This window comes from Anomaloglossus baeobatrachus, chromosome 5 (assembly GCF_048569485.1).
Source record: "Anomaloglossus baeobatrachus isolate aAnoBae1 chromosome 5, aAnoBae1.hap1, whole genome shotgun sequence".
Taxonomy (NCBI): domain Eukaryota; kingdom Metazoa; phylum Chordata; class Amphibia; order Anura; family Aromobatidae; genus Anomaloglossus; species Anomaloglossus baeobatrachus.
In genome coordinates this window covers 64,646,941-64,669,519 of record NC_134357.1, presented here as the reverse complement: position 1 = coordinate 64,669,519, position 22,579 = coordinate 64,646,941, and the positions used below count along the sequence as shown (strand labels likewise).

General features: G+C 49.1%; 1 protein-coding gene across 3 annotated transcripts in view; it reads left to right on the top strand.

The window, feature by feature from the left end:
• The first annotated feature begins 2,280 nt into the window (after window positions 1–2,280).
• Window positions 2,281–22,579, top strand: part of CPEB3 (cytoplasmic polyadenylation element binding protein 3) — a 189,507-nt gene continuing 169,208 nt past the window's right edge. For 2 of the 3 annotated variants that reach the window (XM_075348561.1, XM_075348558.1), the window contains exons 1-2: window positions 2,281–2,569; window positions 17,743–18,560. In XM_075348561.1, the coding sequence (XP_075204676.1) occupies window positions 17,754–18,560 (807 nt within the window). In that variant the 5' untranslated portion in view covers window positions 2,281–2,569; window positions 17,743–17,753. Of the gene's footprint in view, window positions 2,570–17,561; window positions 18,561–22,579 lie in introns of those variants that run through there. The other variant, XM_075348560.1, reaches the window with a different exon arrangement.

Sequence of the window (22,579 nt, the reverse complement as noted above, 5' to 3'; positions counted from 1 at the left end):
AGCAAGTTGCAAAAAACCCCCAGTGTTTTCTATTGTACCCCACTTACTTGTAATACACTGGTTTGTAGCAGCAACACCCAGCAAACTTTGGCCACATGATGTGTCATAGCCAAAGTCGTCGTGTAACCCCAGCCTTACATGTAAAATAACTCAACACACAGCCATTAATGTTTAAACTGCTGGCAACAAAAGTGAGTACACCCCTAAGTGAAAATGGTCAAATTGTGCCTAATTAGCTATTTTCCCTCTCCGGTGTCATGTGACTCATTAGTATTACAAGGTCTCAGGTGTGAATGAGGAGCAGGTGTGATAAATTTGGTGTCATCCCTCACACACTACCTCATATTGGTCACTGAAAGTTCATCATGTGTTCTCATGGCAAAGAATTCTGAGGATCTGAAAAAAGAATTGTTGCTCTACATAAAGATGGCTGACGCTATAATAAGATTGCCAACATCCTCACACCAAGCTGCAGCAGGGTGGCCAAGCCCATACAGTGGTTTAACAAGACAGGTTCCACTCAGAACAGGCCTCACCATGGTCAACCAAAGAAGCTGAGTGCAAGTGCTCAGTGTCATATCCAGAGACTGTCTTTTCAAAATAGATGCATGAGTGCTGCCATCATTGCTGGAGAGATTGTTGGGGTGGGGGGTCTGGCCTGTCAGTGCTCAGACCATACACCACATACTGCATCACATTGCTCTGCATGGCAGTTGTGCCAGAAGGAAGCCTCTTCTAAATGATGCACAAGAAAACAGTTTGTTGAAGTCAAGCATACTAAGTACATGAATTACTGGAACCGTCCTGTGGTCTGAAGAGACCAGGATAAACTTATTTGGTTCAGATAGTGTCAACCGTGCATGGCAGCAACCAGGTTAAGAGGACAAAGACAAGTATGTCCTGCCTACAGTCAGGCATGGTGGTGGGTGTGTCATGGTTTGAAGCTACATGAGTGCTGCTGGCTGTAGGGAGCTACAGTTCATTGAGGGAACCATTAATGCCAACATGTACAGTGACACACTGAAGCAGAGCATGATCCTCTCTCTTCGTATTCCAAAATGAGCTCAAACACACCTCCAAGACGACCACTGCCTTGCTAAAGAAACTGAGGGTAAAAGTGCAGAACTGGCCAAGGTGTCTCAAAACCTAAACCCTATTGAGCATCTGTGGGGTCTCCTCAAAACACAAGGTGGGGGAGCACAAAGTCTCTAACATCCTCCAGCTCTGTGATGTTGTCATGGAAGAGAGAAGAGGATCCAGTGGTTCCTGTGAAGCGCTAGTGAACTCCATGCTCAAGAGGGTTAACACTAGAAGTCCCAGGAATTTTGAGCTCCATAGGCATTGACATGTCAATTGTTTTTGCCATTTAGGTTTTGGACTGCAAAGCTGAGTTTTTGACCAAAGTTCTGCAACAAAAAGGCTGCAGTTTGAACTACATAGTGGGGTTTAGAAAACCAAATTCCCATAGACTTTGCTTGAAAAGCAGAACACATCCATTTTGGCATTAAACGCTGCAGTGTAAAAAGCAGGTAAAAAGCAAAGTGCGTTCTTACCCTAAGAGCTCTTGTGAAGCCCAGCCACAGGCTGTCCTTCATAGGAGATCATAATATTTTAAGTCCCGCTGAGCAGGACTTAAACCCACGATCAATATTGCAGCGTACCAAAAAAAAGTAAAAATAAGTTTTTTAAAAATATCCAAAAAATAAAAATATAAAAGTCTAAATCACCTCTATTTTCCCCATCCCCCCAAAAATAAAAAAATACCATAGAAAAATCATCAAATTTTATGAACCCCAAAATGGTACCAGTAAAAACTATGCCCATCAACGGGAAAAATAAAAATAAAATAATTGGTGACACAAACCTAATTTTTTGCTACTAAAATAGTAATAAAAAGCCCATGTCCTGTATATATATATATATATATATATATATATATATATATATATATATATATATATATATATATATATATATATATATATGTGTATGTATGTATATGTGTGTATATGAATACACTGTGCAAAAAAAAAAAAAAATTATATAAAATATATATATATATATATATATATATATATACATATATATATATACACACACACATACACACACCTCCCATAGACAAGTGGTTGCCCATGACAACCAATAAGAACGCAGCTTTTAATTTCCCTCAGCAGTTTCGAAAATGAGACAAGTGATCTGATTGGCCTATTAGACACGCTCTGATGACCTCACACTCTGCACACTCTATGACGTCTGCAGATTTCTGCCTGTCATTGCTCCCCGCAGCTGCCTGCCTGGGTTGCGCAGTGTGTCATCTGATGTGATGTAGGCAGGTTCACAGCTTATTGACACTGCAGCTGTGGAAAGCTACAAACTCCCCCCTGAAGCCTAGAAATCATGCGCCTACGCATAGAAAAACTACATTTCCCGTGAGCCAGCGCGGGCGCCTGCGCACTAACCTCCCAGTTGTCAAAGTGCTCTTGGCGATCAGGTCTCTCGCCAGCTATAAGCAAAGCGAAAGAAGGACACCGAGAATTTGTTTTATCGATCTGGTCACACACGTAAGGTAATTGCAGGCGATCTCATCAATCTGCGATCATTAACTGTTTGCTAATGACTCTGGCATTAATTAGTGGGTGATGATATGGGGGAGCAGCTGCAGCAGGCTGGCTGTACATAGATGGGGTAGTCAGGGCTCTGCAGCAAGGGGGAAACTTGTTAGTTATTGTGTAGAGACCTGTATGGGAGAGGTGGCTGTTGACCTTGAAAACAAAGACAATTTGATCCTGGGTGATAATTAAACGACTGATTACTAATTGATTAGTTATCCCGGCTATGGGCGAAACTGGAACCCTTAACAACCCCCCTGACAATGATAATCGCCATGTTTATGGTTCTGGAACCATCGGTCGGAGCGTTAGCAGTGTTATTAGCAATTGTCATAATCCTTCCAACGTCTGAGCAGATACAGTATAGAGCGCTGTTCACATTACGCAAACCGGATCCGATACCTTCAGCGCAATCTCTTCCCTGAAGTTTTTTTTCTAGATTTTTATGGCGGCATCCGTCCAATATAGACGTTCAAGCATCTTGGCGCATTTGCCCCTTTAAGCACACGGCATTGTTGACGTGCACCACAATCCAGAAAACACACATTGCGGTTTTATGTGTACGAGCAATATCAGGATTGAAAAAAAAAAATCCAAAAATGTTTTTTTTTTTTTTTTTTTTTAAATTAAATAGGAATAAAATATACTGTCACACATTGCATACGAATTATGATCTGTGTCACTAGTGCAACCTGCTTGCAGGGTGTAAGTGTATGAAAAACCGTCCAATTTTCATCCAGAAAAAAACGGATTATTTTCGCCCGTGCATAAGTTTTTTAAATCCGTATGACGTCTATTTACTTCTATTTAAATTTACAAAACCAAATAACGTTTCCTATGTACAACATTTGCAATGTATTCATAAAAATCAGATGCAATACTCATCATCCATATGGGATGTAACATATTTATTTTCTATTCACACCCATAGATTTGAATAGGCGAGTCTGAATTATGACAAAGACTCTGAAAAACTTCATTAGGATGGGGCTATTCGATAACATTGCTCAGATTTTCCCATGGTCAGTATATGTCACGTGTATGAATGAGCCCTAATGTGACGAGATCGTCAGGACTCTTCACACTTGTTGCCATTTTTTCCACATAAGTATTTTATCCACATTTTGGATAGAATACTTTGTTCCCCCAGAGATAAGGTGGCGGGTAATGATGCCGGATAGGGGCTTTCTCATAGAGAACACAGCAGCGCTGGGCCAAGGTAGCTCTCCTGGCAAAGATGGCCAAAATGAGTTTTGGCCGAAACGTCGTTCTTCGCTCAGCCATCTAATGTGTATGGCCGGGTTAAGGCTGGTTTCACATGTCCAACTTTCACGGTCCATGTACAGATTGTGATGTCTAAAGCGGGCTTTACATGCTACGATATATCTAACGAGATGTCGGCGGGGTCACGTCGTAAGTGACGCACATCCGGCATCGTTAGTGATATCGTAGCGTGTGACAGCTACGTGTGACGGTGAACGAGCAAAAATACTCACCTTCTCGTTGCTCGTTGACACGTCGCTCATTTTCTAAAAATCGAGCGTCCGGTTGTTCATGGTTCCTGAGGCAGCACACATCGCTCCGTGTGACACCCCAGGAACGATGAACTGCAGCTTACCTGCGGCCGCAAGCAATGCGGAAGTAAAAAGGTGGGCCGGATGTTTACGTCCCGCTCATCCCCACCCCTCCGCTTCGATTGGCCGGCCGCTGTGTGACGTCGCGGTGATGCCAAACGTCCCTCCCCCTTCAGGAAGAGAATGTTCGCCGCTCACAGCGAGGTCGTTTGGAAGGTAAGTGCGTGTGACGGGGGTTACAACATTGTGCGACACGGGCAACAAATTGCCCATGGCGCACAAACGATGGGGGCGGGTGCGATTGCACATGTGATCGCTCATGAAATCGACACATGTAAAGCAGCCTTTAGACCACGTGCACACAGTCAGTATTTGGTGAGTAATGAGCGGGCACTACCATGCTCGGGTGCTCAGTACTCGTAACTAGTGATGAGCGGATACTACCATGCTCAGGTGCTCGTTACTCGTAACTAGAGATGAAAGGGCACTACCATGCTCGGGTGCTCAGTACTTGTAACTAGTGATGAGCGGGCACTACCATGCTCGGGTGCTCAGTACTCGTAACTAGTGATGAGCACACACTACCATTCGGGTGCTCAGTACTCGTAACTAGTGATGAGCACACACTACCATGCTCGGGAGCTCAGTACTCATAACTAGTGATGAGCGAGCACTACCATGCTCGGGAGCTCAGTACTTGTAACTAGTGATGAGCGAGCACTACCATGTTCGGGAGCTCAGTACTTGTAACTAGTGATGAGCGAGCACTACCATGTTCGGGAGCTCAGTACTTGTAACTAGTGATGAGTGAGCACTACCATGCTCGGGAGCTCGGTACTCGTAACTAGTGATGAGCGGGCACTACCATGCTCGGGAGCTCAGTACTTGTAACTAGTGATGAGCGGGCACTACCATGTTCGGGAGCTCAGTACTTGTAACTAGTGATGAGCGAGCACTACCATGTTCGGGAGCTCAGTACTTGTAACTAGTGATGAGCGAGCACTACCATGTTCGGGAGCTCAGTACTTGTAACTAGTGATGAGTGAGCACTACCATGCTCGGGAGCTCGGTACTCGTAACTAGTGATGAGCGGGCACTACCATGCTCGGGAGCTCAGTACTTGTAACTAGTGATGAGCGGGCACTACCATGTTCGGGAGCTCAGTACTTGTAACTAGTGATGAGCGAGCACTACCATGTTCGGGTGCTGGGTACTCGTAACTAGTGATGAGCGGGCACTACCATGCTCGGGATCTCGGTACTTGTAACTAGTGATGAGCAGACACTACCATGCCTGAGTGTTCGGTACTCGTCACTAGTGCTGAGCGGGCACCACCATGCTCAACAGCTTGGTACTAGTAACTAGTGATGAGTGAGCACTACCATGCTCGGGTGCTCGGTACTAGTAACTAGTGATGAGCAGACACTACCATGCTCGGGTGCTCGGTACTTATAACTAGTGATGAGCGGGCACTACCATGCTTGGGTGCTTGGTACTCATAACTAGTGATGAGCGACAACTACCATGGTTGGGTGCTCGGTACTCATAGTGAGCAGTTGGCTGCTCGGATGGGCTCCAGTACTGGGTATAGTGGAAATTAATTGGGGACTCAATCATTTTTCCAGAAAATCTTCGGAAAAATGCTCAAGTTCCCCATTGAATTCCATTATACACAGGTACTCAAGTCACCTATCAAATATTCAAACTGTTCATTACGAGAACTGAGCACCCGAGCATGGGAGTATTTGCTCATAACTATTTTTGTACCTCAGTATTTGGAAGCCAAAACCAAGAGTGAAACAATCAGAGGAAAAGTATAATAGAAACACGGCAGATCTTCTGTATTTTTTACCCATTCCTGGTTTTGGCTTAAAAATATTGAGGTAAAAAAACTGATCAATGTGTGCACCTGGCCTAATAGGATCCTATCAACAAGATACGCCTTGTCGTGGCTGCTGGGCACACAGAAATTGGCTAATTTGTGTGCTAAATGCCTCGATTTGATAAGTAAACACTATATAGCAGTGATGCAGTTCAAAAGTGATATTTTGAAGGACCGGCTATATCTTGGTGCTCATATTGCGCAGCTCAACTTTTTTGTATTGGAGCGAGCGAGCGATCGATCGATCGATCATCTATCTGGTCTGTGTACTCTTTCTTTCTGTTCCTACCAGTTTATGTATTCCACCCTTGCTGGGATGACATGGCAAGTAAACAATTCATACTCGAAAACCCTCCCTTTCCCTTTAATCCCTGGGAAGGTGCAGCGAGTACATGCCCGTGCATAAACATTGAGAGCTGTCATGTGTCACTGTCGCATATTTCAGAGGAGGTGATAATGCATTCTTCAGCCTATCTGCCAGGGGTATTTCAAAGGTTAAATGGATAGCAAAACTAGAAAAATATGTTAGAGTTCGCTAGGCAGGACTTTGTCATTCTGCACTCGTGGGGCCTCCGGTACGCTGTTTATTGTGCCAGCAGCTGATCCGGGAGTGCTGCATTGCTGTACTGCAGCACCGTGATCACACACGCTCGTCCTCGCTGCAGACCCCCGAGGACTGAGCCCCGGCCCCCAGTCCCCTGCCTCGATTACCCGCCACAGGCTCAGCAGCTTGGGCACATCGGGTTTCTTTCCATACACATCTTTGCCAGTGAAATATTTCATACGTTTCTTCATCCCTATATGTAAATAATTGGTGAGGTCGTCTTAAGAAAGAAAAGTATTCGGTCCAATCATATTATATATAGTATTTCAATTTCTCCTCATTTTCGAGATCTCTCTATCTTGTTAGTAATTGGCCAATGTAACCGGTTACTTCTCACGGCTTGAAGGGGATGTCCAGAATAATAAACAGAGAAGCAGGTAAATCGTAGAGCTCATCTTCTCCAGATTTCACAATACAAACTTCCGATATTCCACGATGGTCTGAATTTCTTTGTTTTTACGTTTTCCAGCCTAGCAATAAAATGAGCATTTTACAAGAGGATTCCAAAAAAGATTAATTTTTATTTGAGGATTGTATAGCCATTCTGACAAGCATTTTCACAGTAAGATGACCCGCCTTATCATGACCAGAAGTGATGAGCTCAGTACTCGTAACTAGTGATGAGCGAGCACTACCATGCTCAGGTGCTCGGTACTCATAACTAGTGATGAGCGGGCACTACCATGCTCAGGTGCTCGGTACTCATAACTAGTGATGAGCGGGCACTACCATGCTCAGGTGCTCGGTACTCATAACTAGTGATGAGAGGGCACTACCATGCTCGGGTGCTCGGTACTCCTAAGTAGTGATGAATGAGCACTACCATGTCCGGGTACTCGGTACTTGTAACTAGTGGTGAGCGAGCACTACCATGCTTGAGTACTCGGTACTTGCAGCTAGTGGTGAGCGAGCACTACCATGCTCGGGTACTCGGTACTTGTAACTAGTGATGAGCGAGCACTACCATGACTGGGTACTCGATACCTGTAACTAGTGGTGAGCGAGCACTACCATGCTTGGGTGCTCAGTACTTGTAACTAGTGATGAGCGAGCACTACCATGCTCAGGTACATGGTACTTGTAACTAGTGATGGGCGAGCACTACCATGACCGGGTACTCGATACCTGTAACTAGTGATGAGCGAGCACTACCATGCTCAGGTGCTCAGTACTCGTAACTAGTGGTGAGCGAGCACTACCATGCTTGGGTGCTCGGTACTTGTAACTAGTGATGACCGGGCACTACCATGTTCGGGTGCTCGATACTCGTAACTAGTGATGAGCAGGCACTACCATGCTCGGGTGCTCGATACTCGTAACTAGTGATGAGCGGGCACTACCATGCTCAGGTGCTCAGTACTCGTAACTAGTGATGAGCGGGCACTACCATGCTCAGGTGCTCAGTACTCGTAACTAGTGATGAGTGAGCACTCCCATGCTCAGGTGCTCGTTACTCGTAACTAGTGATGAGCGGGCACTACCTTGCTCAGGTGATCTGTACTCGTAACTAGTGATGAAAGGGCACTATCATGCTCAGGTGCCCTGTACTCGTAACTAGTGATGAGAGGGCACTACCATGCTCAGGTGCCCCGTACTCGTAACTAGTGATGAGCAAGCACTCCCATGCTCAGGTGCTCGGTACTCGTAACTAGTGATGAGCGGGCACTACCATGCACGGCCACTCGGTATCCGTAACTAGTTGTGCGTACGAACTACCATGCTTGGGTGCTCAGTACTCGTAACGATCAGTTTGGTGCTCGAGTGGGTGTGACTCAAGTACCCAAGTATATTGGAAGACAGTGGAGAATTTGAGCATTTTTCCTGAAGAGTTCCATGAAAGATGCTCGAGTTCGCCATTGACATCCATTATACTCTGGTGCTTGAGTTGTGCCTATCAGAGAATCCAACTAATCATTACGACACCTAGGCACCCGAACATGGTACTGCTCGCTCACAACTAGTGACCATAACTGTGTGTGGAGAATGGTGAATGAACATTTTGATAGCAAAGCCAGCTCCTTATCTGAGGACAAAGAAGGGAACTGAATGAGGAATTGAAAGGTACCTTAAGGCCAGAATCACACTTGCTAGTGCCTCGCGCGAGTCTCTCATGGTCGAACCCGGCACGGCCGCACACTCTCCCCTGACAGGAGCGGGTCGGTTGCATGTATCTCTATGCAGCTCAGACGCTCCTGTATGCATAGTGTGCGGCCATGCCGGGTTCTACCATGAGAGACTCGCACGAGTTACACGCGAGGCACTAGCAAGTGTGATTCTGGCCTAAGGCCCCTTTACACACTGAGACTTTCTAGCGATCCCACCAGCGATCCCAACCTGGCCGGGATTGCTACAAAATCTCTGGTGAGTCTCTGGTGAGCTGTCAAACAGGCAAACCTGGAAAACGACGCAGCAGCGTCACGGACCTGCAGAACGACCTCACTGGTCATTGGGGACGTGTCAAAACAGCTATTTGAAAGGGAAGTCGCTAACAAAGTCGTTGCATGCTGCGCAGCGGGAAACAAAGGACCAAAAAATGGTCCTGAAAGATTTGTAGCAATCAGCAACCTCACAGCAGGGGCCAGGTCGCTGATGTGTTTCACACACTGCAATGTCGCTGGGGAGGTCGCTATTACGTCACAAAACCAGTGACGTTACAGCGATGTCGTTAGCGATGTTGCAGTGTGTAAAGGGGCCTTTAGACAACCCTCTATCTTATCTGGTCACCTGCTGAAAACCAGTAGAAGACCTGCAAGGGTCTGAGACCAGAGCTTGTAAGCTGGAGATCAGGGCAACTTTCAGACCTGAGTATATCAGTTTGGCTGGGATCACCGGACTGTGCTTTCGGTCCAAGTGCGATCAAACAAAACATTGGATCACACTGTTATTTTATGAGGCTATTCACATGTCTGAATCTGTCTGAAGGAAAAAAAGCTGCATGTATAATTAGCATCCGTAAATCAGATTGAACTTAGCAATGCAAGTCAATGGGTCAGTGGAAAATATTGGACTGCACTCTGGATGACATCCGAGTGCAATCCGATTTATATGGACTGATAAGAACACCGAAATCCAAGTTTGATCAGCATATTCGGACCGATTTTCTTGGATGAGGGAAAATACAGTCGTATGACCCTAGTCTAATAGTTATATCATTTTTAAATTTAAATTCACTTGTATAAATTAAAATACATTTTTATCTTGACAACCCTTTCAAGGCTTGTTACAATTGTATCTAGTCCAGACAATCCTGTGAGCTGAGCAGCCTGCACTGCAGTCTGAAGGGTGGGTTTGCACCAACCGTCGGTGGTCGTTTATTGATCGCCGATCCTCTTCATGGCCATATAATAGTCTGTGCCCACACACTAGATGACTGTCCAGAGAACGATGCTTTAGCCATCTTGGCCGTCTCTCGGAGCACTTGCTCGGCCGGGCGTTCCTGTGTAATCTATGTGAAACCCACCATCATAGGTATCTCCAGTAGAACAGAGCAATCGACAATCCGAAATCAAACATGCCCTACTGACATCTCCTCCGACAATCACTTGGCCGGCTTGTCCTACACATTAGATGATTGTCCGACTAACGATTCTTCGGCCATCTCCGCCGTCTTTCCCATACACACAGGAACACTTGCTTGCCCAGGCATTCCTATATTATCTATGTGAAAGCCACGATCATAGGTATCTCCAGGGGACCAAAGCGATCAACAGTCCGAAATAAAACAGGCCCTACTGACATCTCTTCCGACAATCACTTGGCTGGCGTGTACTACATATTAGATGACTGTCCAACTAACGATGATTCGGCCATCTCCACCGCCTTTTTTCATATACACAAGAGCACTTGCTCGGCCGGGCGTTCCTATATTATCTATGTGAAAGTCACGATCATAGGTATCTCCAGGGGAACAAAGCGATCAACAGTCCGAAATCAAACATGCCCTACTGGCATCTTGTTCGACGATCACTTGGCGTGCCTACACATTAGACTGTTTTCTGGACCCGTCAAAACCAGAGGGTTCACCCAACATTAGTCTAATGTGTATGGGGGGCTTAAGTCAACCCACTGGTTGTGCCAGTAGTCACCAACTTTGCCTCCAGTTCAGAAATAACAGGGGTCATCTCATGTCAAATATTTAGGATATGCCAAAAATGCCTAATTGATGCAGGACCCACTCCTGTTTCCAGTATGGTCTTCTCCCGATATCCCGTTTCTATTAGTGTCCGACCAAAGTGAAAAAAGTAGCAATGTACAGGGCGTAGCTCCAAACATAAGTGAGCAAGTTGGTTAATTCGGTCAGATCACCCCAGATTACCCCATATATATGATTGATCGGCTTGGCCCAGCAATCTTGTGTTCTCTATGGTAAGAGCAGAGAAAACTGATGCCCGGGTTATCAGCGTAACGAACGATAGCATCAGGGGATTCAATCCAAACCACCCCGATCCTTCTCTCCCTGATCCTCTTCAGTGGAGAGTCGGGAGCCCTTCATACATTTCAGATGTTCAGACAATCCTTTATGGATTTTGCTGAGCTTAATAAATGTTGTCTGGGGTTTTCGGGTTGGAAGCGTTTTATTGTTAACAGTTTCCAAGTAGCCACAGTAGAATTTCCTTCTGCACTGCAGGGAGGAAAGATGAACCGATGTGATGAGGACTTCATGTCTCAATTTTTGAACAGATTTAAAGTTAATTAAAGATGGAGGTTCACTTTAAAGTGGAAAAATTAATTGTAATAGATTCGAACCCATGAAGTGTGTCGGCTTCGTCAGTGTAAATTAGCCTATGTTCACATCTGCATCAGAGGCACTGTCTGATTTCACTGTAGACTTTGATGGAAATAATAGCACTAGATGTAATGGTATTTTTCTATCAAAACAATGGGCAACAGGATAAGTGTATGATCAAGGGTATAACCACTAGTAATGAGAATAAGGGTCTTGTGCGTCCACTTCTTATGATTGGTGAAAAACTGAGACTGACCAAGAAAGAACAATACACACCAGATGTCCCATATTCCTAAATGCAATAATTATGGGAAAAGGAACGGGAAAAATGGGACCCTGATCTTGTGATCGGTGGTGGTCCCATCACTGGGGCTTAAATTAATCAGATATGTGTAACTTTAAAAACTAAAGAGAAGAGTGTAAATCCAATTTCATGATTAGTATGATAATAGGGGTCACTTATAAGTGATCTAGTAGTTTGCAACTGAGTGCGCATGAGAAGTGAGAATAGTGGGTTCATACAGTGGTGAGTAGTGATGAGCGAGCACTAACATGCTCGGGTCTCGAAACTAGTGATGAGCGAACACTACCATACTCTGGTCTCGTAACTAGTGATGTGCGAGCACTACCATACTCTGGTCTCGTAACTAGTGATGTGCGAGCACTACCATACTCTGGTCTCGTAACTAATGATGAGCGAAACCTACCATACTCTGGTCTCGTAACTAGTGATGTGCGAGCACTACCATACTCGGGTCTCGTAACTAATGATGAGCGAGCACTACCATACTCTGGTCTCGTAACTAATGATGAGCGAGCACTACCATACTCGGGTCTCGTAACTAATGATGAGCGAGCACTACCATACTCGGGTCTCGTAACTAATGATGAGCGAGCACTACCATACTCGGGTCTCGTAACTAATGATGAGCGAGCACTACCATGCTCGGGTTTCGTAAAGAGCAGTCGGGCGCTCGGACGAACTTGACTTGAACAACGAGTATGATGGAAGTCAATGGGGGACTCAAGCATTTTTCTGGGAAATCTTCCAAAAAAATGCTTGCGTCCCCCATTGACTTCCATTATACTTGGTACACGAGTCGCACCCATCCGAGCTTCTGACTGCTGGTTACGAGTACCGAGCCTCCAAGCATGAAAGTGCTCGCTTATCACTAGTAATTGTGATCTGTTCACAAGAATTTAATAAGATAATTCGTGGGGGCTTTTAGGTGACAAGTAAGGATCATGGCAGGCACTAGGATGATCAGAATATGCGGCATTATGTGATAACCATTATAGTAATATTAGGATTAATGTGATCAGTTTAAATATTGTAGAGCACTTTGCTGATGAAGTTGACTAGAGGGTTAAACCTTCTTATTTCAATAAATAGTTGGCTGAAGCTGTGGGGTACAGCATGATCAGAAATAGAGGGATGAATGGGATGAGTACTGGGGTGCAGCAAGATGATCAGGATAAATACTGGAGTGCAGCCTATCAGCATGAATAGTGGGGTGCAGCCTGACCATCAACATGAATTGTGAGTGCAGCAGTATGATCAGTATGAATAGTGGGGTGCAGGCCGACGATCAGGATGAATAGTTGGGTGCAGCAGAAGGAATTGTTGGGGACAACAGTATGACTAGTGGGGTGCAGTGGGATGACTAGTGGGGTGCAGCGGGATGACTAGTTGGGTGTAGCGAGATGACTAGTGGGATGCAGCGAGATGACTAGTGGGGTGCAGCAGGATGACTAGTGGGGTGCAGCAGGATGACTAGTGGGGTGCAGCAGGATGACTAGTGAGGTGCAGCAGGATGACTAGTGAGGTGCAGCAGTATGAATAGTGGAGTGCAGCAGTATGAATAGTGGAGTGCAGCAGTATGAATAGTGGAGTGCAGCAGTATGAATAGTGGAGTGCAGCAGTATGAATAGTGGAGTGCAGCAGTATGAATAGTGGAGTGCAGCAGTATGAATAGTGGAGTGCAGCAGTATGAATAGTGGAGTGCAGCAGTATGAATAGTGGAGTGCAGCAGTATGAATAGTGGAGTGCAGCAGTATGAATAGTGGAGTGCAGCAGTATGAATAGTGGGTGCAGCAGTATGAATAGTTGGGTGCAGTAGAATCAATAGTAGGAGCAGTAGTATGAATAGTGGGTATACATAGTGTGTGTGGGGGGGGGGTAAAGCAGTATGAATAGTGGGGTGCAGCAGAATGAATAGTGGGGGCAGCAGGATGAGCAGTGTGTGCCCGGTGCAGATGGGCTGGCTGATCAATGAGGTGCCCGGTGTAGATGGGGCTGGCTGATCAGTGGGGTGCCCGGTGTAGATGGGGCTGGCTGATCAGCGGGGTGCAGATGGGGCTGGCTGACCAGTGGGGTGCAGATGGGGCTGGCTGATCAGTGGGGTGCAGATGGGGCTGGCTGATCAGTGGGGTGCCCGGTGTAGATGGGGCTGGCTGATCAGTGGGGTGTAGATGGGGCTGGCTGATCAGTGGGTGCCCGGTGTAGATGGGGCTGGCTGATCAGTGGGGTGCCCGGTGTAGATGGGGCTGGCTGATCAGCGGGGTGCCCGGTGTAGATGGGGCTGGCTGACCAGTGGGGTGCAGATGGGGCTGGCTGACCAGTGGGGTGCAGATGGGGCTGGCTGACCAGTGGGGTGCAGATGGGACTGGCTGACCAGTGGGGTGCAGATGGGACTGGCTGACCAGTGGGGTGCAGATGGGACTGGCTGACCAGTGGTGTGCAGATGGGGCTGGCTGACCAGTGGGGTGCAGATGGGGCTGGCTGATCAGTGGGGTGCAGATTGGGCTGGCTGATCAGTGGGGTGCAGATGGGGCTGGCTGAGCAGTGGATGCCCGGTGCAGATGGGGCTGGCTGATCAGTGGGGTGTAGATGGGGCTGGCTGATCAGTGGGGTGCACATAGGGCTGGCTGATCAGTGGGGTGCACATAGGGCTGGCTGATCAGTGGGGTGCACATAGGGCTGGCTGATCAGTGGGGTGCACATAGGGCTGGCTGATCAGTGGGGTGCCCGGTGCAGATGTGGCTGGCTGATCAGTGGGGTGCACATAGGGCTGGCTGATCAGTCTGTGCCCGGTGTAGATGGGGCTGGCTGATCAGTGGGTGCCCGGTGCAGATGGGGCTGGCTGATCAGTGGGTGCCCGGTGTAGATGGGGCTGGCTGATCAGTGGGTGCCCGGTGTAGATGGGGCTGGCTGATCAGTGGGGTGCAGATGGGACTGGCTGATCAGTGGGGTGCCCGGTGTAGATGGGGCTGGCTGAGCACTGTGTGTCCGGTGTAGATGGGCTGGCTAATCAGTGGGGTGCAGATGGGGCTGGCTGAGCACTGTGTGTCCGGTGCAGATGGGCTGGCTGATCAGTGGGGTGTAGATGGGGCTGGCTGAGCACTGTGTGTCCGGTGTAGATGGGCTGGCTAATCAGTGGGGTGCAGATGGGGCTGGCTGATCAGTGGGTGCCCGGTGCAGATGGGGCTGGCTGATCAGTGGGGTGCAGATGGGGCTGGCTGATCAGTGGGTGCCCGGTGTAGATGGGGCTGGCTGATCAGAGGGGTGCCCGGTGCAGATGGGGCTGGCTGATCAGTGGGGTGCAGATGGGCTGGCTGATCAGTGGGGTGTAGATGGGGCTGGCTGAGCACTGTGTGTCCGGTGCAGATGGGGCTGGCTGATCAGTGGGTGCCCGGTGTAGATGGGGCTGGCTGATCAGAGGGGTGCCCGGTGTAGATGGGGCTGGCTGATCAGTGGGGTGCAGATGGGACTGGCTGATCAGTGAGGTGCCCGGTGTAGATGGGGCTGGCTGAGCACTGTGTGTCCGGTGTAGATGGGCTGGCTAATCAGTGGGGTGCAGATGGGGCTGGCTGAGCACTGTGTCCGGTGCAGATGGGCTGGCTGATCAGTGGGGTGTAGATGGGGCTGGCTGAGCACTGGGTGCCCGGTGCAGATGGGCTGGCTGATCAGTGGGGTGTAGATGGGGCTGGCTGAGCACTGTGTGTCCGGTGCAGATGGGCTGGCTGATCAGTGGGGTGTAGATGGGGCTGGCTGAGCACTGGGTGCCCGGTGCAGATGGGCTGGCTGATCAGTGGGGTGTAGATGGGGCTGGCTGAGCACTGTGTGTCCGGTGTAGATGGGCTGGCTAATCAGTGGGGTGCAGATGGGGCTGGCTGATCAGTGGGTGCCCGGTGCAGATGGGGCTGGCTGATCAGTGGGGTGCCCGGTGCAGATGGGCTGGCTGATCAGTGGGGTGCCCGGTGTAGATGGGCTGGCTGATCAGTGGGGTGTAGATGGGGCTGGCTGATCAGTGGGTGCCCGGTGTAGATGGGGCTGGCTGATCAGTGGGGTGCCCGGTGCAGATGGGGCTGGCTGATCAGTGGGGTGTAGATGGGCTGGCTGATCAGTGGGTGCCCGGTGCAGATGGGCTGGCTGATCAGTGGGGTGTAGATGGGGCTGGCTGATCAGTGGGGTGCCCGGTGCAGATGGGCTGGCTGATCAGTGGGGTGCAGATGCGGCTGGCTGATCAGTGGGGTGTAGATGGGGCTGGCTGATCAGTGGGGTGCCCGGTGTAGATGGGCTGGCTGATCAGTGGGGTGCAGATGCGGCTGGCTGATCAGTGGGGTGTAGATGGGGCTGGCTGATCAGTGGGTGCCCGGTGTAGATGGGGCTGGCTGATCAGTGGGTGCCCGGTGTAGATGGGGCTGGCTGATCAGTGGGGTGCCCGGTGCAGATGGGGCTGGCTGATCAGTGGGGTGTAGATGGGCTGGCTGATCAGTGGGGTGCAGATGGGCTGGCTGATCAGTGGGGTGCCCGGTGTAGATGGGCTGGCTAATCAGTGGGGTGCAGATGCGGCTGGCTGATCAGTGGGGTGCACATAGGGCTGGCTGATCAGTGGGGTGCACATAGGGCTGGCTGATCAGTGGGGTGCCCGGTGCAGATGGGCTGGCTGATCAGTGGGGTGTAGATGGGGCTGGTTGAGCACTGTGTGTCCGGTGCAGATGGGCTGGCTGATCAGTGGGGTGTAGATGGGGCTGGCTGAGCACTGGGTGCCCGGTGTAGATGGGGCTGGCTGATCAGTGGGGTGCAGATGGGCTGGCTGATCAGTGGGGTGCACATAGGGCTGGCTGATCAGTGGGGTGCCCGGTGCAGATGGGCTGGCTGATCAGTGGGGTGTAGATGGGGCTGGCTGATCAGTGGGGTGCCCGGTGTAGATGGGGCTGGCTGATCAGTGGGTGCCCGGTGTAGATGGGGCTGGCTGATCAGTGGGGTGTAGATGGGCTGGCTGATCAGTGGGGTGCAGATGCGGCTGGCTGATCAGTGGGGTGCACATAGGGCTGGCTGATCAGTGGGGTGCAGATGGGCTGGCTGATCAGTGGGGTGCCCGGTGTAGATGGGCTGGCTGATCAGTGGGTGCCCGGTGTAGATGGGGCTGGCTGATCAGTGGGGTGCAGATGCGGCTGGCTGATCAGTGGGGTGCCCGGTGCAGATGGGCTGGCTGATCAGTGGGGTGTAGATGGGGCTGGTTGAGCACTGTGTGCCCGGTGCACATAGGGCTGGCTGATCAGTGGGTGCCCGGTGTAGATGGGGCTGGCTGATCAGTGGGGTGCAGATGGGCTGGCTGATCAGTGGGGTGCCCGGTGTAGATGGGCTGGCTGATCAGTGGGGTGCAGATGGGCTGGCTGATCAGTGGGGTGCAGATGGGCTGGCTGATCAGTGGGGTGCAGATGGGCTGGCTGATCAGTGGGGTGCAGATGGGCTGGCTGATCAGTGGGGTGCAGATGGGCTGGCTGATCAGTGGGGTGCACATAGGGCTGGCTGATCAGTGGGTGCCCGGTGTAGATGGGGCTGGCTGATCAGTGGGGTGCCTGGTGCAGATGGGCTGGCTGATCAGTGGGGTGCCCGGTGCAGATGGGGCTGGCTGATCAGTGGGGTGTAGATGGGGCTGGCTGAGCACTGTGTGTCCGGTGCACATAGGGCTCGCTGATCAGCAGCGCCCCGGGCTATCCGCTGCTCTCCGCCGCCGGTAACCTTGCTGAAGGACGCGCAGTGTGTATTGACGTATGCTAATAGCACGGGGCTGGATGGAGGGAGGAGGGAGGCGCCTGCCAATAACAGGAACCAGAATGTGCTGAGCGCAGGCTCGGAGCGCAGAGTTCCGGTGCTGGGCGCACAGACGTGGCGGAGCAGTGTAATGTGGCTCCTCTGCCCCCGGGCGGGCGCTGCAGGGCGAGGGCACACGGCTGGCAGGCAGCACACGGCTGGCAGGCAGCGCACTGCAGAGGTTTAGTGGCAGGCAGCTGACACCGTCCTAACCTGCTCTGCTTTCTCTTCCCTGTTTCAGCTGTGCACGCCATGCAGGATGATTTACTGATGGACAAAAGCCAATCTCAGCAGAGGCAGCAGCAAGACCCCCACAGCCCAGAAGCCCCCCGTGCTGCAGAGCCCCCCAGCCCTGAGAATAACAACAACACCCCAAGTCTGAAGGAGAAGATGCAGATGGAGCCCCCCATTCTGCCTGGTCTGAGCTTCCCCCCGCCCGGCCAGCAGGAGCCCCCCTCCGGCCCTTCCCTGTCCCCATCCTTTGGAAGCACCTGGTCCACCGGAGGTACTAGCAATGCTGTGGATGACAGCTTTTTCCAAGGAATTACCCCTGTCAATGGGACCATGCTATTCCAGAACTTCCCACACCACCACCACGTCAACCCTGTATTTGGGGGCACCTTCTCCCCTCAGCTGGGGCTAGCTCATCAGCAACAACAGAGAAGATCCCCTGCGAGCCCCAATAACCAGCCCCCCTACAATCAGAGAAACGCTTATAGCCACCAGGCCATCCTGACCAATAAACCCTCCACGTCCTCCTCTTCGTCACCGTCCCCTTCCAGCTGGAACAACCAGCAAAATGCTGCATGGAATAACCCATCCAATCCCTGGGGAGGACTACAGCCGGGCAGAGACCCCCGCCGGGCAGTGGGGGTAGGAGTAGGCGTTGGGGTTGGAGTGCCCTCACCGCTCAACCCTATTTCCCCATTGAAAAAACCCTTCTCCAGTAATGTGATTGCACCCCCAAAATTCCCTCGTGCTTCACCTCTCGCTCCCAAATCCTGGGTGGAGGACAACGCTTTCAGGACGGATAACGGCAATAACCTCCTGCCCCTACAGGTACCTGACGTCTGATTGTCATTCTATGTATGTGCCATTGTGTTATAGACCGTATTCTGACATCTGCTAGCTGTGACGGGGTTAAACATTCGCCTGGGACCATGTTCTAGGAAGGGGCCATTCAGATTTGGCATGTGCCCATTGTCAGTGGGTAGCCCAAGCTCCGCAGTGCCGGTGACGGTACAAAGTCAAGTGCGATTGGTATTCATCTCTGGTAACTGGGCCGATGGAATAGTCAGAAATGCGTTAATAATGGTGATCTGCAGCTTTTCTGTATATTTCTGCCTTTTTTTATATGTGAATATTTTTGCTTTTCTGCCCCTAAAATATTTTTGTCCCTAATGTTTCTTGTAGCGATGTAATTACTATAGCCGTGCATTGTGAGAAGTGTTTCCATATGGGATCTAATGTGTGTCGAGAATTCTGCGTCGGTTTTTGCGACATATTTTATCTGTAATCTGCCGCATGCGTTAAAAAGCGTGAAATCCGGAGCAGAAATCCTCAACATATGTCAGCACGCAGCAGATTTAATGCACGGTTCTTCCCACGGTGTGTGGATGAGGTTTGTCTTATTCACTTTGACGCCAATGTAAAATATTGGAAATATTCGGCCTCTATGTCCGTACGGGTCAGATATGGTGCGGATTTTCTGCAGCCGAAACTTTACAGTAGCTAAGAGGCTGCGGATTTCACTGCAGAAATGTTACAGCAGATTTCAGTTTGCATTGGAAGGCTATGTTCACACTTTGCAGATATTTAATTAGCATAAATCTCATTTAAAAAAAAAAAAGCAATGTGTGAACATAGCCTAAATCTGCAGCATAAACTGAAAACCCAAATAAAAAAATTGCTTCACATACTCTTTGGCTATGTATGTGCAGACTTATTTGATGTGGATTTTGGTGGCTGAAAAATGCATACCAAATAATGACCATTTTTGTGTATATAGCGTTCTTCTACTTCCAATTGATTCAGAAGTCACATTAAGGCCCTGTGCCCACGCTGCGTATTTTGACGCAGATTTGACACAGATTTTCAGAAATCTGCAGCAAAATCTGCATGTCCATTGTAAAGCCAGCAAAGTCTATGAGAATTCAGAAGTGCTGTGCCCACGTTGAGTATTTTTCCCTGGTGTTATTTGGTGCAGATTTCTTTACCAAATCTGCACCAAATACACCAGGGAAAAATACTCAACGTGGGCACAGCACTTCTGAATTCTCATACACTTTGCTGGCTTTACAATGGACATGCAGATTTTGCTGCAGAGTTCTGAAAATATGCGTCAAAACTACACAGCGTGGGCACTGAGCCTTAATTGATGGCTGGAGGGGCAAGAAAAAGCAGGAAATAAAAAACGCACCAACAGTTGACATGCTGCAGATTATTTTCTGCACCAAATCTGCAACTAAAAAAATAAGCAACATGCGCAAAAAACTTCAGGGTTCCCATTGACGTTGCGGGCATAAGGCTAGGCTTGCGCTTTTGTGACAAAACAGCATCAAGAAACTCTGCGTGCGCACACAGCCTAAGGCTATGTGCCCACGCTGCGGATTTTGTGCGGATTTGCCGCGGATTTCCCGAAAATCTGCAGCAGCGGCACTTCCAAGCCATTTCAATGGCATTTTGGAAATGCTGTGTCCATGCTGCGGATTTTTCCGCTGCGGATTTGCCGCGGATTTTGCTCCAGAAAAATCTGCAGCATGTCAATTGTTTTGGTGCAGATTTTGTGCGGATTTTTGGTTTTGAATGGGGAAAAAAAAAAAAAAAATCCGCGGCAAAACCGCGGGTGCGGATTTGCCGCGAAAGTCGCGGATTTACAGGCAGAAAAATCCGCAGGTACATTCTACCGTGGACACATAGCCTTAGCCTTCTATCCACTTCAATGGGAAAATCCACCTGTTGTTCACAATCCTGTCCACGCGGACAAAGAAGCAACTAGTAAATTTATAGTGGCTTTTTTACTTGGAGGGGGCTTCGAAAGTGAATAATGAATCACTTGATGCAAACAGAAAAATAACAAAAGGTATAATAAGTATGAAAAGTCAAACTTAAATTTTTATGTGTTTTTTAGACTTTTCAGCCAGACTTATTTGCATTGAAATCCACATGGAATAGTAATTGACGCTGCTTTTGATGTAAATATTAAAGCAGATCCCCCCCCCCCCCGTGAAATCCACGGAATAAAACGCCAAGTGACGCTGCGAATGTAAAGCACCTGTACACAGTAGATTTTTCTATTATATATATATATATATATAATATATTAGTGTGTCTAATAATAATTTTATTCATTTATATAGCGCTATTAATTCCACAGCGCTTTGCATCCATTGGCAATACTGTCCCCATTGGGGCTCACAATCCAGAGTCCCTATCTGTATGTCTTTTTAGAGTGTGGGAGGAAACCCATGCAAACATGGAGAGAACATACAAACTCATTGCAGATAGTGTCCTTAAATAAATAAATAAATAAATTATATATATATATATATATATATATATATATATATATATATATATATATATATATATATATATATATATATATATATATATATATATATATATATATATATATATATATATATATATAATATATATATATAATATGTATGTATAATTCTCTTTCTTTTGTGTGAACATATCCCAGGGTCCGGTCCGTAGATGTAACATATTTGTTGCGGATTTTCTGCACAGTTTTGCATTTGGAAAATCTGCCACATATTACAAGCCCAGTTTGATTTGTTACAATCCCATCTACACGTCTTGGAGGTCGCCCTGCTCCATTGTGAGTTTGGCTGCAGTCAGTCTGTTGTGCTGGTGCCATTGTCCGGTGTAATGACATCGTATCCAGCCCGCGGCTCGTTGTCACATATGGACGTCTTGTGCAGACAGATGTGGCCACTTCCACACATCCAGGGAAATCGTCTTCAATGTTACTTTCTTCAGCGCTCTATTGGGAGACCCAGACGATTGGGGTATAGCTACTGCCTCCGGAGGCCACACAAAGCACTACACTAAAAAGTGCAAGGCCCCTCCCCTTCTGGCTATACCCCCCCGTGGTATCACGGGTACTCCAGTTTTCAAGCTTTGTGCGAAGGAGGTCAGACATTCCATGCATAGCTCCACAGATTTTAGTCAGCAGTAGCTGCTGACTATTTCGGATGGAAGAAAAGAGGGCCCATATAGGGCCCCCAGCATGCTCCCTTCTCACCCGTTGATGGTGTTGTAAGGTTGAGGTACCTATTGCTGGTACGGAGGCTGGAGCCCACATGCTGCTTTCCTTCCACATCCCCCTGGGGGGCTCTGAGGAAGTGGGATCCTGCCGGCCTCAAAGCTCTGACGCCGGGCTCCATCCACAGACCCATTTGAACCTGCTGGATACGGAGCTGGAGTACCGTTCAGGGACATGGCCCTGCACCATTACAGGTACTCTGTGTCCCCGTACACACAGGCACAGCACACTCCAGACTTGCTGGGTGTGCTAGTGCGCCGGGGACAGTAAAGGGTTACAGTCACTGCAGCTTTGCTGAGTGACTTTGTGTATTGGGAACTACCGCGCCGGACGCTCCGGGAGCGGCGGCGCGGCTGGGACTTGTAGTTCGCCGGGGACTGGGCGCCGACCGCGCTTTTACGGCGGCGGCGCTTATAAATCCAGTCCCCGGCTTCTGCGGCCTAGTGCCGCTTCGTTCCCGCCCCCTCCCTGTCACTCAGGGAAGGGGACAGACGCTGAGCAATCAGCAGCGCCGAGGGCTGGAGCCTTATTTACATGCTCCAGCCCTCTCACTGCACACTGTCGGACGCCGGATTCCCGCTCTGACTTGGGGCACGCCCACGGCCCGCCCCTCCTCACACGAGCTGGGGAAGACGCCGGCAGCCATTACTGCAGTCCGAGCTCGGACTTTCGGCAACCAGGCAGGACGGTGGCGACCATACACCCGCTTATAGGCGGGCGGTAAGCGGCACACATAGTGCTGACCCCAATATATACTGCAGTGTGTACATGTGTATTTTAACTG